This window comes from Esox lucius, chromosome 20 (assembly GCF_011004845.1).
Source record: "Esox lucius isolate fEsoLuc1 chromosome 20, fEsoLuc1.pri, whole genome shotgun sequence".
Taxonomy (NCBI): Eukaryota; Metazoa; Chordata; class Actinopteri; order Esociformes; family Esocidae; genus Esox; species Esox lucius.
In genome coordinates this window covers 21141235-21155071 of record NC_047588.1, presented here as the reverse complement: position 1 = coordinate 21155071, position 13837 = coordinate 21141235, and the positions used below count along the sequence as shown (strand labels likewise).

The 13837-nt window shown below is 45.9% G+C and overlaps 1 protein-coding gene across 1 annotated transcript in view; it reads left to right on the top strand.

Annotated features, from left to right (window-relative positions):
- The window catches only part of pttg (pituitary tumor-transforming gene 1 protein-interacting protein), a 22271-nt gene extending 12162 nt beyond the window's left edge, over positions 1-10109 (top strand). The window contains 1 exon segment of the mRNA NM_001303876.1: positions 9564-10109. Within this exon segment, the coding sequence (NP_001290805.1) occupies positions 9564-9622 (59 nt within the window). The 3' untranslated portion in view covers positions 9623-10109.
- The last annotated feature ends 3728 nt before the right edge of the window (positions 10110-13837 follow it).

The window sequence follows — 13837 nt, the reverse complement described above, 5'->3', positions numbered from 1 at the left end:
TTACTGACAGTTCAATACAATCTTGCATGTGCACGGACACTGCCAGGTACGTTTCTTTGACCTCACTCCAGGGCTTGATACTCCTAACATTGGGTGCAGGACGTTATTGCTCTGTTCTGATGCTGGGGCGAGAGTAAATTGCGCAGTGGTAAGCTGCGCTTAGCTTGGAAAAACCAACTTTATTTCATAAAAATATTCTGTTTCTCTGTGTCGGTGCATCATAATTTAGCAATGGCGGGCCGCTGCTGTTATTACAATAAGAGGGAAACACTGACCTTAGCCTATGTATTAATTCCTCTGCACAGGCCTGGCTCCAGGATGAAATGACTGAGGAGGCATTTTTTATCAATGGGGAGGGGCATATCTCATTAATATAACATTTGCTGTATATATGGGGACACAAAACTGGGGGGGGGGGTCCAATATTCTGAAGGGGCTTTTGTCCCCTCATGGTGCTGTACCTGCCTCTACCACAAATTGCTCCAAAACAATTCTAAAACCATACATCACCCTTCATGTCAGATACATTGCATCTCATTACCTTATATGTTAGTATAGGTGAGTTGATTTATTCAGTGAGCCAGACAGTGTAGAAGAGTGAAGGGAACAGAGAGGTGAGGTGACTAAGAATGAGCAAACAGTCTTTAGGGCAGAGGGATTTCTAGGATTAATAGAAATTATGGGAGATATACAGGCAGCAATGTTCTAGTACTTGAGGTCAGGAATTGGACTTGAGTCAAGGTGTCCATGACTCCCCTTTTTCTATACAACAATTAACTTTAAAACACACAGCTGTCAATCAAATTCAAAAGCCTTTAGTAACTACTGTAGTTAAATTCTTTGTAATTTAGCGATCACTTCGATCGCATTTGCAGATGAAGGCAAGAGAGCTACATTCCCAAAGTAATTACTTAAGTACATTATTGGGAAGCATCTTACCCAAACTATTTTTTAGGGAACAAAGCATTCTTGCTGGCAGGGCGTTGAGCCCCAGCATAACCAAAGACAAATCAGGTCAAGTCCGGCTAACGGAGGAGAGGTGGATGGTAAAATTGTAGTGCATAGCCCACTCTCATTTTCTAATCCAGCCAGCGTGACATAGTGCTACTCCTCTCCCTCGCATTAGTGAAGTGAGAGCAGGAGCGCATTCACCTGTGGTTCTTGTGCTAAGAAAAGCCTGTTTTCCTGCCTGCGGCAGCGTGAGACAGCAGCACAGCCCATGGGGGCCTTTCCCTGAAAGTGATAGGAATATACAGGCTGAACGCCAGCCACTAGGGAGTTAGGCGCCAATATTATCATTATAATGTCAGCACCAGAGAATGCAGAGGCAGCGGGCAGACAGGCAGAAAAATGTGGGCTTAAACCAATGGGTTACCAACAACTGTCAACCTGGCATGGTTTTAAATGGGCTGCCCACAGGCCATTAGGGAATTAGATGTGAATGTTACGTCTCTAACGTCAGCATCAGAGGCTGCAGAGGACGCGGGCAGACGAATAGAAGCCAGTTGATCGTAACCACTGGTTACCAACGACTGTCTAACCAGCGCTGTTTTCAATGGGCTGCACGCCGGTCATCAGAGGAGCAGGTTCAGCGGTTGAGCACCCCGCTTGAGTAGATCTGCAAGAGGCTGGGTGCTCTGCGGTATCCCTTCTTGCTGTCTGAAATGCGCTTTTTAAGCATTTCAGAAAGCATCGTCGATGTGCAAAATGTGTGAACACCCTCTTATAACTAGGGATGTGCCTGTGTTCAGAATTAACCAAACACATTCAAACTCATGTTAAATAGAAGTCATTACACACCTGCCATCATTTAAAGTGACTCTAATTAATCACAAATAAAGTTCAGCTGTTATAGTAGGATTTTCCTGACATTTTCTTAGTTGCTTCTCAGAGCAAAAGCCATTGTCCGCAGAGAGCTTCCAAAGCATCAGAGGGATCTCATTGTTAAAAGATATCAGTCAGGAGAAGGGTACAAAATAATTTCCAAAGCATTAGATATACCATGGAACACAGTGAAGACAGTAATTATCAAGTGGAGAAAATATGGCACAACAGACCTTACCAAGAACTGGACGTCCCTCCAAAATTTATGAAAAGGCGAGAAGAAAACTGGTCAGGGAGGCTTCCAAGAGGCCTAGAGCAACATTAAAGGAACTGCATGAGTTTCTGGCAAGTACTAACTGTGTGCTACATGTGACAACAATCTCCTGTATTCGTCATATGAATGGGATATGGGGTAGGATGGCAAAGAAAAACATCCAACCCCGGCTGAAGTTTGCAAAATAAACATCAAGTCCCCCAAAAGCATGTGGGAAAATGTCTTATGATCTGAAGAAACCAAGGTTTAACTTTTTGGCTATCATTTCAAAAGGTATGTTTGGTGCAAAACAACACTCCACATCCCCCAAAGAACACCATACTCACAGTGAAGCATGGTGGTGGCAGTATCATGCTTTGGGGCTGTTTTTCTTCAACTGGGACCGGGGCCTTAGTCAGGGTGGAGGGAATTATGAACAGTTCCAAATACCAGGCAATTTTGGCACAAAACCTTCAGGCGTCCGTTAGAAAGCTGAAGATGAAGAGGAAGTTTACCTTTCAGCACAACAACGACCCAAAGCACACATTCAAATCCACAAAAGCATGGCTTCACCAGAAGAAGATAAATGTTTTCGAATGGCCCAGCCAGAGCCCAGACCTGAATCCAATTGAATATCTGTGGGGTGATCTGAAGAGGGCTGTGCACATGGAGATGTCCTCGCAATCTGACAGATTTGGAGCGCTTTTGCAAAGAAGAGTTGTTGTCACGTCAAGATGTGCCCTGCTTATAGACTCCTACCCAAAAAGACTGTAATAAAATCAAAAGTTGCTTCAACAAAGAATTAGTTTAAGGGTGTGCACACTTATGCAACCAGGCAATTATTATTTGATTTTTTTCTGGCAATTTTTTTTTGCATTTTAACAGGGGCGTGTAGACTTTCTATATTGTGTGCGTGTATGTATGTGTACACACAGTATCTCACAACACACAGCCATTAATGTCTAAACCGCTGGCAACAAAAGTGAGAACCCCCCTAAGTGAAAATGTCCAGATTGGGCCCAAAGTGTCAATATTTTGTGTGGCCACCATTATTTTCCAGCACTGCCTTAAGCCTTTTGGGCATGGAGTTCTCCAGGGCTTCTTAGGTTGCCACTGGAGTCCTCACGAAGCTGGTGGATGTTAGAGACCTTGCACTCCTCCACCTTCTGTTTGAGGATGCCACACAGATGCTCAATAGGGTTTAGGTCCGGGGACATGCTTGGCCGGTCCATCACCTTTTTACCATCAGCTTCTTTAGCAAGGCAGTGGTTGTCTTGGAGGTGTGTTTGGGGTCATTATCATGTTGGAATACTGCCCTGCGGCCCAGTCTCCGAAGGGAGGGGATCATGCTAGGCGTCTGTATGTCACAGTACATGTTGGCTTTCATGGTTCCCTCAATGAACTGTAGCTCCTCAGTGCTGGCAGCACTCATGCAGCCCCAGACCATGACACTCCCATCACCATGCTTGACTGTAGGCAAGACACACTTGTCTTTGTACTCTTCACCTGGTTGCCGCCACACACGCTTGACACCATCTGAGCCAAATAAGTTTATCTTGGCTCTCATCAGACTACAGGACATGGTTCCAGTAATCCATGTCCTTAGTCTGCTTGTCTTCAGCAAACTATTTGCGGACTATCTTGTGCATCATCTTTAGAAGAGGCTTCCTTCTGGGACGACAACCTGACAGACCAATTTGATGCAGTGTGCGGCGTGTGGTCTGAGCACTGACAGGCTGACACCCCAACTCTTCAACCTCTGCAGCAATGCTGGCAGCACTCATGTCTATTTCCCAAAGACAACCTCTGGATATGACACAGAGCACGTGCACTCAACTTCTTTGGTCGACCATGGCGAGGCCTGTTCTGAGTGGAACCTGTCCTGTTAAACCGCTGTATTTTCTTGGCCACCGTGCAGCAGCTCAGTGTCAGGGTTTTATAGCCTAGGCCATATTCGTGTAGAGCAACAATTCTTTTTTTACAGGTCCTCAAAGTTCTTTGCTATGAGGTGCCAGTTTTGAACTTCCAGTGACCAGTATGAGGGAGTGTGAACGCAATAACACCAAATTTAACACACCTGCTCTCCATTCACACCTGAGACCTTGTAATACTAATGAGTCACATGACACCGGGGAGGGAAAATGGCTAATTGGGCCCAATTCCGACATTTTCACCTACTCACTTTTGTTGCCAGCGGTAGAGACAGGGACAGAGAGAGTGAGACAGGGACAGAGAGAGTGAGACAGGGACAGAGAGAGTGAGGCAGGGACAGAGAGAGTGAGACAGGGACAGAGAGAGTGAGGCAGGGACAGAGAGAGTGAGGCAGGGACAGAGAGAGTGAGACAGGGACAGAGAGAGTGAGACAGGGACAGAGAGAGTGAGACAGGGACAGAGAGAGTGAGACAGGGACAGAGAGAGTGAGACAGGGACAGAGAGAGTGAGACAGGGACAGAGAGAGTGAGACAGGGACAGAGAGAGTGAGACAGGGACAGAGAGAGAGAGAGAGACAGAGAGAGAGAGAGAGAGACAGAGAGAGAGAGAGAGAGACAGAGAGAGAGAGAGAGAGACAGAGAGAGAGACAGAGAGAGAGAGAGAGAGACAGAGAGAGAGATCCCTTCTGACGTATTTCAAAATGATTATTTAGTTGTGGTTACTACCTCGCAGTGCCTCTCCTACATGTTCTTGGTTCGCCTCATTTCTGTAAGTTACCTTTATTTTGCAGCTGTGGGTTTTATGTTTATTAAAGTATTTCAGGATAGCTTAAGCAACAAGGGGTCGGGTTAAACGCATTTGACTCCGCACACTGCAGTCAGGGGCTTCTCGCTGTGATTGCCAGAACATACTATGTCCATTAAGATGGCCAAAGGAAAATTCAGCATAGTGTTTGGCTTGCCTGAGATGTTTGTTGGCAACTATCAGTATAGAAGCCCATTGCAGAACCCTGTGAGTCCCTAACATATAACTGGAACAACAGTGGATAAAGTTCACACGGACCCAATGGTTACTTTAGTTAACATTAAGTTCCCTAGTCATCACAAACATAGTATACATTGTATGTCATAGGTTTATAATTTTTTTTTCAAATGTTATCTCTACCCTAATGCAACCAGTAGGCTAATGTAATTCATGAATACTTTTTGATTTTCCATCCATCCATCATCTTCCGCTTATCCGGGGCCGGGTCGCGGGGGCAGCAGTCTAAGCAGAGATGCCCAGACTTCCCTCTCCCCAGACACTTCCTCCAGCTCTTCCGGGGGGACACCGAGGCGTTCCCAGGCCAGCCGGGAGACATAGTCCCTCCAGCGTGTCCTAGGTCTTCCCCGGGGTCTCCTCCCGGTGGGACGGGACCGGAACACCTTCCCAGGAAGGCGTTCCGCAGGCATCCGAAACAGATGCCCAAGCCACCTCAGCTGACCCCTCTCGATGTGGAGGAGCAGCGGCTCTACTCTGAGCTCCTCCCGGGTGACCGAGCTACTCATCTCTAAGGGATCACCCAGCCACCCTGCGGAGAAAGCTCATTTCGGCCGCCTGTATCCGGGATCTTGTCCTTGCGGTCATGACCCAAAGCTCATGACCATAGGTGAGAGTAGGAACGTAGATTGACCGGTAAATCGAGAGCTTCGCCTTGCGGCTCAGCTCTTTCTTCACCACGACAGACCGATACATCGACCGCATTACTGCAGAAGCTGCACCGATCCGTCTGTCAATCTCCCGTTCCATCCTTCCCTCACTCGTGAACAGGACCCCTAGATACTTAAACTCCTCCACTTGAGGCAGGCACTCTCCACCAACCTGAAGTGGGCAAGCCACCCTTTTCCGACTGAGGACCATGGCCTCGGATTTGGAGGTACTGATTTTCATCCCCACCGCTTCACACTCTGCTGCAAACCGTCCAAGTGCATGCTGAAGGTCCTGGCTTGAAGGGGCCAACACGACAACATCATCCGCAAAGAGCAGAGACGAAATCGTGTGGTCCCCAAACCTGACACCCTCCGGCCCCTGGCTGCGCCTAGAAATTCTGTCCATAAAAATTACGAACAGAACCGGTGACAAAGGGAAGCCCTGCCGGAGTCCAACATGCACAGGGAACAAGTCTGACTTACTGCCAGCAATGCGGACCAAGCTCCTGCTTCGGTCGTACAGGGACCTGACAGCCCTTAGCAAAGGACCCAGGACCCCATATTCCCGAAGCACCCTCCACAGGATGCCGCGAGGGACACAGTCGAATGCCTTCTCCAAATCCACAAAACACACGTGGATTGGTTGGGAAAACTCCCATGAACCTTCCATCACCCTGTAGAGGGTATAGAGCTGGTCCAGTGTTCCAAGGCCTGGACGAAAACCACACTGTTCCTCCTGAATCCGAGGTTCTACTATTGGCCGTATTCTCCTCTCCAGAACCCTGGCATAGACTTTCCCAGGGAGGCTGAGAAGTGTGATCCCCCTATAGTTGGAACACACCCTCCGGTCCCCCTTCTTAAAAAGAGGGACCACCACCCCGGTCTGCCATCCCAGAGGCACTGTCCCTGACTGCCACGCGATGTTGCACAGGCGTGTCAACCAAGACAGCCCCACAACATCCAGAGACTTGAGGTACTCAGGGCGGATCTCATCCACCCCCGGTGCCTTGCCACCGAGGAGTTTCTTGACCACCTCTGTGACTTCAGCCCGGGTGATGGACGAGTCCACCTCTGAGCCCTCATCCTCTGCTTCCTCAATGGAAGACGTGACGGCGGGATTGAGGAGATCCTCGAAGTACTCCTTCCACCGCCCGACGACATCCCCAGTTGAGGTCAACAGCTGCCCACCTCTACTGTAAACAGCGTTGGTAGGGCACTGTTTCCCTCTCCTGAGGCGCCAGATGATTTGCCAGAATCTCTTCGAGGCCAGCCGATAGACCTTCTCCATGGCCTCACCGAACTCCTCCCAGGCCCGAGTTTTTGCCTCCACAACCACCCGGGCTGCAGTCCGCTTGGCCTGTCGGTACCCGTCAGCTGCCTCAGGAGTCCCACAAGCCAACCAGGCCTGATAGGACTCCTTCTTCAGCTTGACAGCATCCCTTACTTCCGGTGTCCACCACCGGGTTTGGGGATTGCCGCCTCGACAGGCACCGGAGACCTTACGGCCACAGCTCCGAGCAGCCGCTTCGACAATGGCGGTGGAGAACATGGTCCACTCGGACTCAATATCTCCAGCCTCCCTCGGGATCCAGTCGAAGCTCTGCCGGAGGTGGGAGTTAAAAATCTCTCTGACAGGAGACTCGGCCAGACGTTCCCAGCAGACCCTTAAAGTACGCTTGGGCCTGCCGAGTCTGTCCAGCTTCCTCCCCCGCCATCGGATCCAACTCACCACCAGGTGGTGATCAGTTGACAGCTCCGCCCCTTTCTTCACCCGAGTGTCCAAGACATACGGCCGCAGTTCAGATGAAACGACACCAAAGTCGATCATCGACCTGCGGCCTAGGGTGTCCTGGTGCCATGTGCACTGATGGACACCCTTATGCTTGAACATGGTGTTCGTTATGGACAAACTGTGACTAGCACAGAAGTCCAATAACTGAACACCGCTCGGGTTCAGATCAGGGGGGCCGTTCCTCCCAATCACGCCCCTCTGTCACTGTCGTTGCCCACGTGGGTGTTGAAGTCCCCCAGTAGAACGATAGAGTCCCTAGTCAGGGCGCTTTCCAGCACCCCTCCCAGAGACTCCAAGAAGGTCGGGTACTCTGCACTGCCGTTCGGCCCGTAGGCACCAACAACAGTGAGAGACCTATCCCCGACCCATAGGCGCAGGGAAATGCCCTCTCGTTCACCGGGGTAAACTCCAACACATGGCGGCAGAGCTGGGGAGCTATAAGCAAACCCACACCAGTCTGCCGCCTCTCACCATGGGCAACTCCAGAGTGGTGAAGAGTCCATCCTCTCTCATGGAGTGTGGTTCCAGAGCCCAAGCCGTGCGTAGAGGTGATCCCGACTATCTCTAGTCGGAACCTCTCAACCTCACGCACAATCTCAGGCTCCTTCCCCGCCAGCGAGGTGACATTCCACGTCCCTAGAGCTAGTTTCTGTGTCCAGGGATCGGGTTGTCTAGGGCCCAGCGTTCGACTGCCGCCCGATCCTCTCTGCACCGGCCCCTTATGGTTCCTCCTGTGGGTGGTGAGCCCACGGGAAGGCAGCCCCATGTCGCACCTTCGGGCTGAGCCCGGCCGGGCCTCATGGGGAAAGGCCCGGCCACAAGGTGCTCTCGTACGAGCCCCAACCCCGGGCCTGGCTCCAGGGTGGGGCCCCGGCTGCGCCATACCGGGCGACGTCACAGAACTCAAAATGTTGCTCATCATTAAGGGGGTTTTGAACAATTTTATCAATCAAATAAATGTATAAAGCCCTTTTTACATCAGCAGTACAAAAGACAGCCTTAAACTCCAAGGAGCAAACAACAACAGTGTTAATTATGATTACAGAAATGTTACAACTAATAAAAGGTGGAGATTTGGCCATTCACATTGGTGTCCAACTTCCTGCCAAAGTACTGATTCCTTTTGGAACCACACCCCGCAGTGTTATTATTTGAAAAAAATAAATGGCAAAAACTATAGTGGCTCCAAAAGGAGTGTGGTTGCCTGTTAGCTAAAATAGTTATAAGAGGGACATTTGTAAGGTGGATCCAGCATGTTTAGCTGGTGCTTAAATCCTCTTTTCTCACCCACAGAGTATGGGCACATATCTACAGCTATAAACACACCTATCACTCTTGCTTAAATTCTCTGGGTAGATCAGTATATTGTGTTAAATTGTGTGGTCTGTTTCTGTTTTTCTCTGTTGTTCTAGCAATATTGATACTGGGGTAATGTTGGTAGAGATTTGTTAACATGTTGGAGGTGTTAGCAGCTGCGTAGGCTACTTTTGTCGAGCAGTGACAACGTTTTATGAACAACTCTCTGTTGTAGTTGAAAACCAAAATGCTGCTAAACTTAAGAATTAAGCAAAGCTCGAGGTTTGCCAACCCCACTACTTGCCATTTTACTGAACTAACAGATCCTCCAAGTACCGCTCACTGTCAATTATATTTTTGAATTTAACATTTGCAAATGCTCTTTATTAAACACAATAGCCTAGTATGTTTTTCTTAGCTCAATCATCTTATTTATTCAGCTGCTGTACCGTACAATTTATGGTTACGAGTAAGTGTACTGATACATCCCTACTGAAGTTCTTTGTGGAGACTTTTCAAGCTGTGTAAAACTTTATTCCACACTATGCCTGAATTTCTGTCATCATTGCTAACATACTGTAACTTGTATTTTGGGTCTTTGTTACTTTTGTCAATTTTGCCAAGAGAATAATTCTACCTGCTTTTATTTTATGGCCCAAAAGCCAGGTATAGCCAGCTAATAGAAACATTGGTGTAATCCTGTACCGACAACTTGTAATCATTATTTTTTTCATGTTCCCCATTTCTCTGTATTTACATTTATTTGTCTTTTTTACAGGTCTTACAGGTCTCATTACTGACTCTGACCACCCATACCGCAAGTTTGAAAATGAGTAAACCAGCAAGCTAGATGAGGGTGATGGTCCTACTCAACTTGTTCTATCCTCTTCGGGCTTACAGCGTTCCTGTCCCACTGACTGTTTTAGATTAGAAAACTGCCTTACCCTACTTTATCTTGCATATACATCAAGTGCTTTGTCATCTAAATTCAAAGCTTTGGCCTGTATTGAATTAATGCCATTTCATTCATTTATTTTTGTTTCCAACTGAAAAGTTAATTTAGAAGTATTCATCATTACATATCACACAGTGGAACAATCTGAGAAAGTCTCTACTATTTTGTTTCCTGTTCAAGCCCTGGCACTGAACGGAGATTCTTAACATCTACACAAATTAATTACTGTATTGTTGTGAAATCTGATTTAAAGAGCCTGTGTTTTAAATGACTGTGTTATCTGCTAGTACCTTTTTACATAGTTAATACAGTATAACCAATATATGATAATTCTGACACATTTCTAATAAAATGCTTGTCTTTTAAAGTAATATTTTAACTGTCAATTACTTGAAAGATTTGTAACAGTATCATCAGTGCACTTTACATCCTCCTGTTTGCTTGTGGGGTGCCACAGGTCTTCACTGAAAAAACACAATTCCCAATATCTAAGTTCCAAACTGTGTGAATTGTTCATGCATGATAGAGGGGAAAAAGCACCAAACCTGGTGTCTGGCAGAAAATCTGTAGAATCCCTGAGACTTTCTGCTGTGTTGAAAAAGGAGCTGGAGGTAATGCAAGACATGGGGATAGTTGAGGGCTTGAATAGGGAATGGTGCAGTCCCATAGTTTTAGTCCAAAAGAAAGATGGCTGAATGGTTCTTGCATGGATTTATGGTACATTACCTGCATCTCCAGGTTTGAACCTGCAACATTAACTATGGACAATGCTTTAAGGGCTGTTTCCAGATTTGTTATTATACATGCTATATTATTATCATTTTGAGACAGTGCTGGTGTGTACCTCATCAAAACTGCAGGCTGGAATATGAATCAGTGTTTATTTCCTCCCAGGGCGATCCAGTACCTCGGATATATGTAGTAGGTAAAGTGATGAAGAAGCCAATGTTTAGGAAATCGGATGCCATATTTTTTATTTCCAGTCTTTCTTACCAAAAAGATGAGGCCCTTAAACAGACTGTTGGGGTAGTACAGAAAATGAATTCCCTGGTTTGTTGCCCAATCTGCTTTGTTGAAGAACCCTAATGAAAATGTTTGATCCAAACATGGCTGGAAATTGTAAGACTGGCGAGTGTGAGGAGGCTTTATGGGACTTGAAAGAGGCCATCTGTTAGAGCTCTATTCCCCAGACTTTTCTAAATACTTAGACCGATGCCTCTGGGGTGGGCATTGGGCCACTACTGTTAGAAGAGGAAATGGGTCAGCAAATGTTAATTGTTTTTGTGAGTTGCAAGTGTCTTCCAAAATAGACCAGATAATCATTGAGAAAGAATGCAGTGAGTTGGGCTGTGGAGTCATTAAGCTACTTCTTGCTGGTGAGGCACTTTATTCTAGAACATGATCACATGGTGCAGCAGTTGCTCCATAGGATACGTGATGCCAACACGCACATTGCTAAGTGGTACCTCTTCAGCCAAAGAATCTCACTATACAGAAAGGACTGTGATTCCCACATTCCTGAAGACGATGCTCAATGGAAGTAGATATTCAGACTCCTCTGATGTCTTGGCAAAGGGGAAGAAGTAATGCCACAGAGATCTTTTCCTCTCTTACCTTTCAGTCATTGGCACATTATTATTTTTCTGTAATTATCTAAAGGTATTTGTGTGAGAGTGGCAGGTAGCCTAAGAATTAGGGCTTCTAACCACTAATGTTTACTAGCTCGATCATCCGGAAAGGGAAAAAATCTATTGTTTAGTCCTTGAGGAAGACAGCAAACCCTAATCGGTCCTAAAGTTGCTAAATATGTAAAATATGTGAGCAGAGAGAATCCTCTGTAGTTCTCCCTATGGTGATTTGCTATCTAAAGAGGAGATTCAACTAGCTTTCTAAAATTACTGACCTTCAGACATGTTGTGTATTTATGTTGACAACTAGCATGGGTAATGGTGGAGTCTACTGTGCACACAGTAGTAGTATTTGTGTGGTGCTGTCACCAATTGTGTTCCACCTTGTGTGAAGGCAAAAAGGGTTGCAATCACTATTATTTAAATGTACAAAGAGCAACCTCTGTCATGGTTGGCTGTAGCTGGCATGCTGTGACCACCGTGAGTGAAGTCAGTGTGAAGTTGAGCATTATGTTTATTGCAATCTGATCATTGTTTGGTTTAAAAAAATAAATCCTACAAGTTGTATTTAAATACCCAGCTTGGGGTTTAATGATAGTGCTGTCTCTTCTCTGAACCCCTCCACTATTAGTGTCCACTGGCATGCTTCTTTCCTGCGGTGTGTAATAGTTTATAGCCCAAACCTTGCAGTCTTGACAGTAGATTTTGTTAACAAGACAACTTAGAGGAAAACATTTTGGAGTCACAGACCTCATTACAATATTGTGAAAAAAAATCCTAGATTATGTACCTCTGGAATATGTAAATTACTTGTTTCTAAATTAAGCAGTTTGAGTTCTAGAAACTACCTCATTAGGCTTGCCCCGATAAGACTTTACAACAGTATTTCAAAGCCCCAGTGCTATTGTCCATGCAATTTTCTTTATAATGCTGACACCAGTTGATTTAGGACCACTGATGGACAAGCTGGGAAAAAACGAGTAGTCAAGCATTAACACACACACACACACAGATAAATAATAGAATGGGATGAAACTCGACTCTAGAACGAAATGTTTCTCTTTTTCACTCAAAGGTTTTGCCACAAGTTGTTGGGTATCCTAACCAAATCCTGAGGACACTCGAGGCATGTCTGAAAAAACTCACCAACTTCTAAAGGTGCACCAATGAGAGCATCCTCTCAGGCTGCATTACTGCCTGGTACGGCTCCGCTGTGGATCGTAAGTCCCTCCAGAGGGTGGTGAAGTCTGCAGGGTGCGTCATCGGCTGCCATCCCCCCTCCGCGCAAGGCATCTACCATACACGATGCCTGAGGAAAGCACGGAACATCATCAAAGACTACAGCCACCCAGGCTATGTTTTTTCACACTGATGCTACCAGAGTATCGGGGCACACACTTACAGACTCACAAACAGTTTTTTTCCTCAGGCCATAAGGCTCCTCAACCAGCAATGCTGATCCATGATCGTACTGATCACACATTCTGTCTTCCCAGGTACATTCAATGTACATTAGAATATTATTTGATATGTATAATTCATAGGCATAATACACTCATATTGTATTTATTTATAAAATGGAATACCTCTACCCATATTATTCATACTCCCCATTCAACACTTTAAAATTGCTGCTTGTTTTACATAGTTATGCATATTATTGTTATATTTTTTATTTATATATTTCTTAAATTCTTACTACATAGTCACAGGAATTTCGTTGTTCAGAATGATGCTGTGTAATTTGGTACATTTGATAAATAAACTTTCAACTTCAACTTGAATCTTTGCTAGGGCCTGCCTGGCCTCAAACCATTTTCCTTTCACATGTACAGTAGGCTATAGTACCAACCCAGACCTGAGCAGCCGCATCTGTGTTGTGTGGACCATCGCAAAACAATGTCATTACAGAACATAGTTCAGGACTGGACAACTCATCAAAATGTATACAATGCATGTTCAATGTATTGAACATGCCTAATTTACATTGTCTGAGTGCCAGTTAGTCGGTTTGTGCCAAACTGTCAATCTGTCATGTCAAACATAATGCCAGCAATTACGTTGGCAACAGCACCAATAGATCTGGACCAGGATATGCTTTACAACATTTTTTATTGTATCGTAGACATTATCCTTCAGTTACGAACCCTGAATCATGGAACCGAAAGAACCATGCAGGAGCTAAAGCGCTGATCTGGACAGGACCGTAGACACAGCCTTCCCTGGAGGAATATGCTACTTAAAAACAACTTGGCCTTGACAAACCCCTTTACATTCTTAGCGTGTTTCCCAAAGGAACTTGGCTATAGGGCAGAGCTGCTCCTTACCCGTGCTTAACATTCTTTAAACAAGAGAGATAATGTTTACACCACGTCATTAGCGGGTCAAATGACTGCTCATTCTGTTCAGAATATCAGTATAAACGGTATACTTCCGAAATGTCAAAGTCTAGAGAAAGTAGGTGGGGAA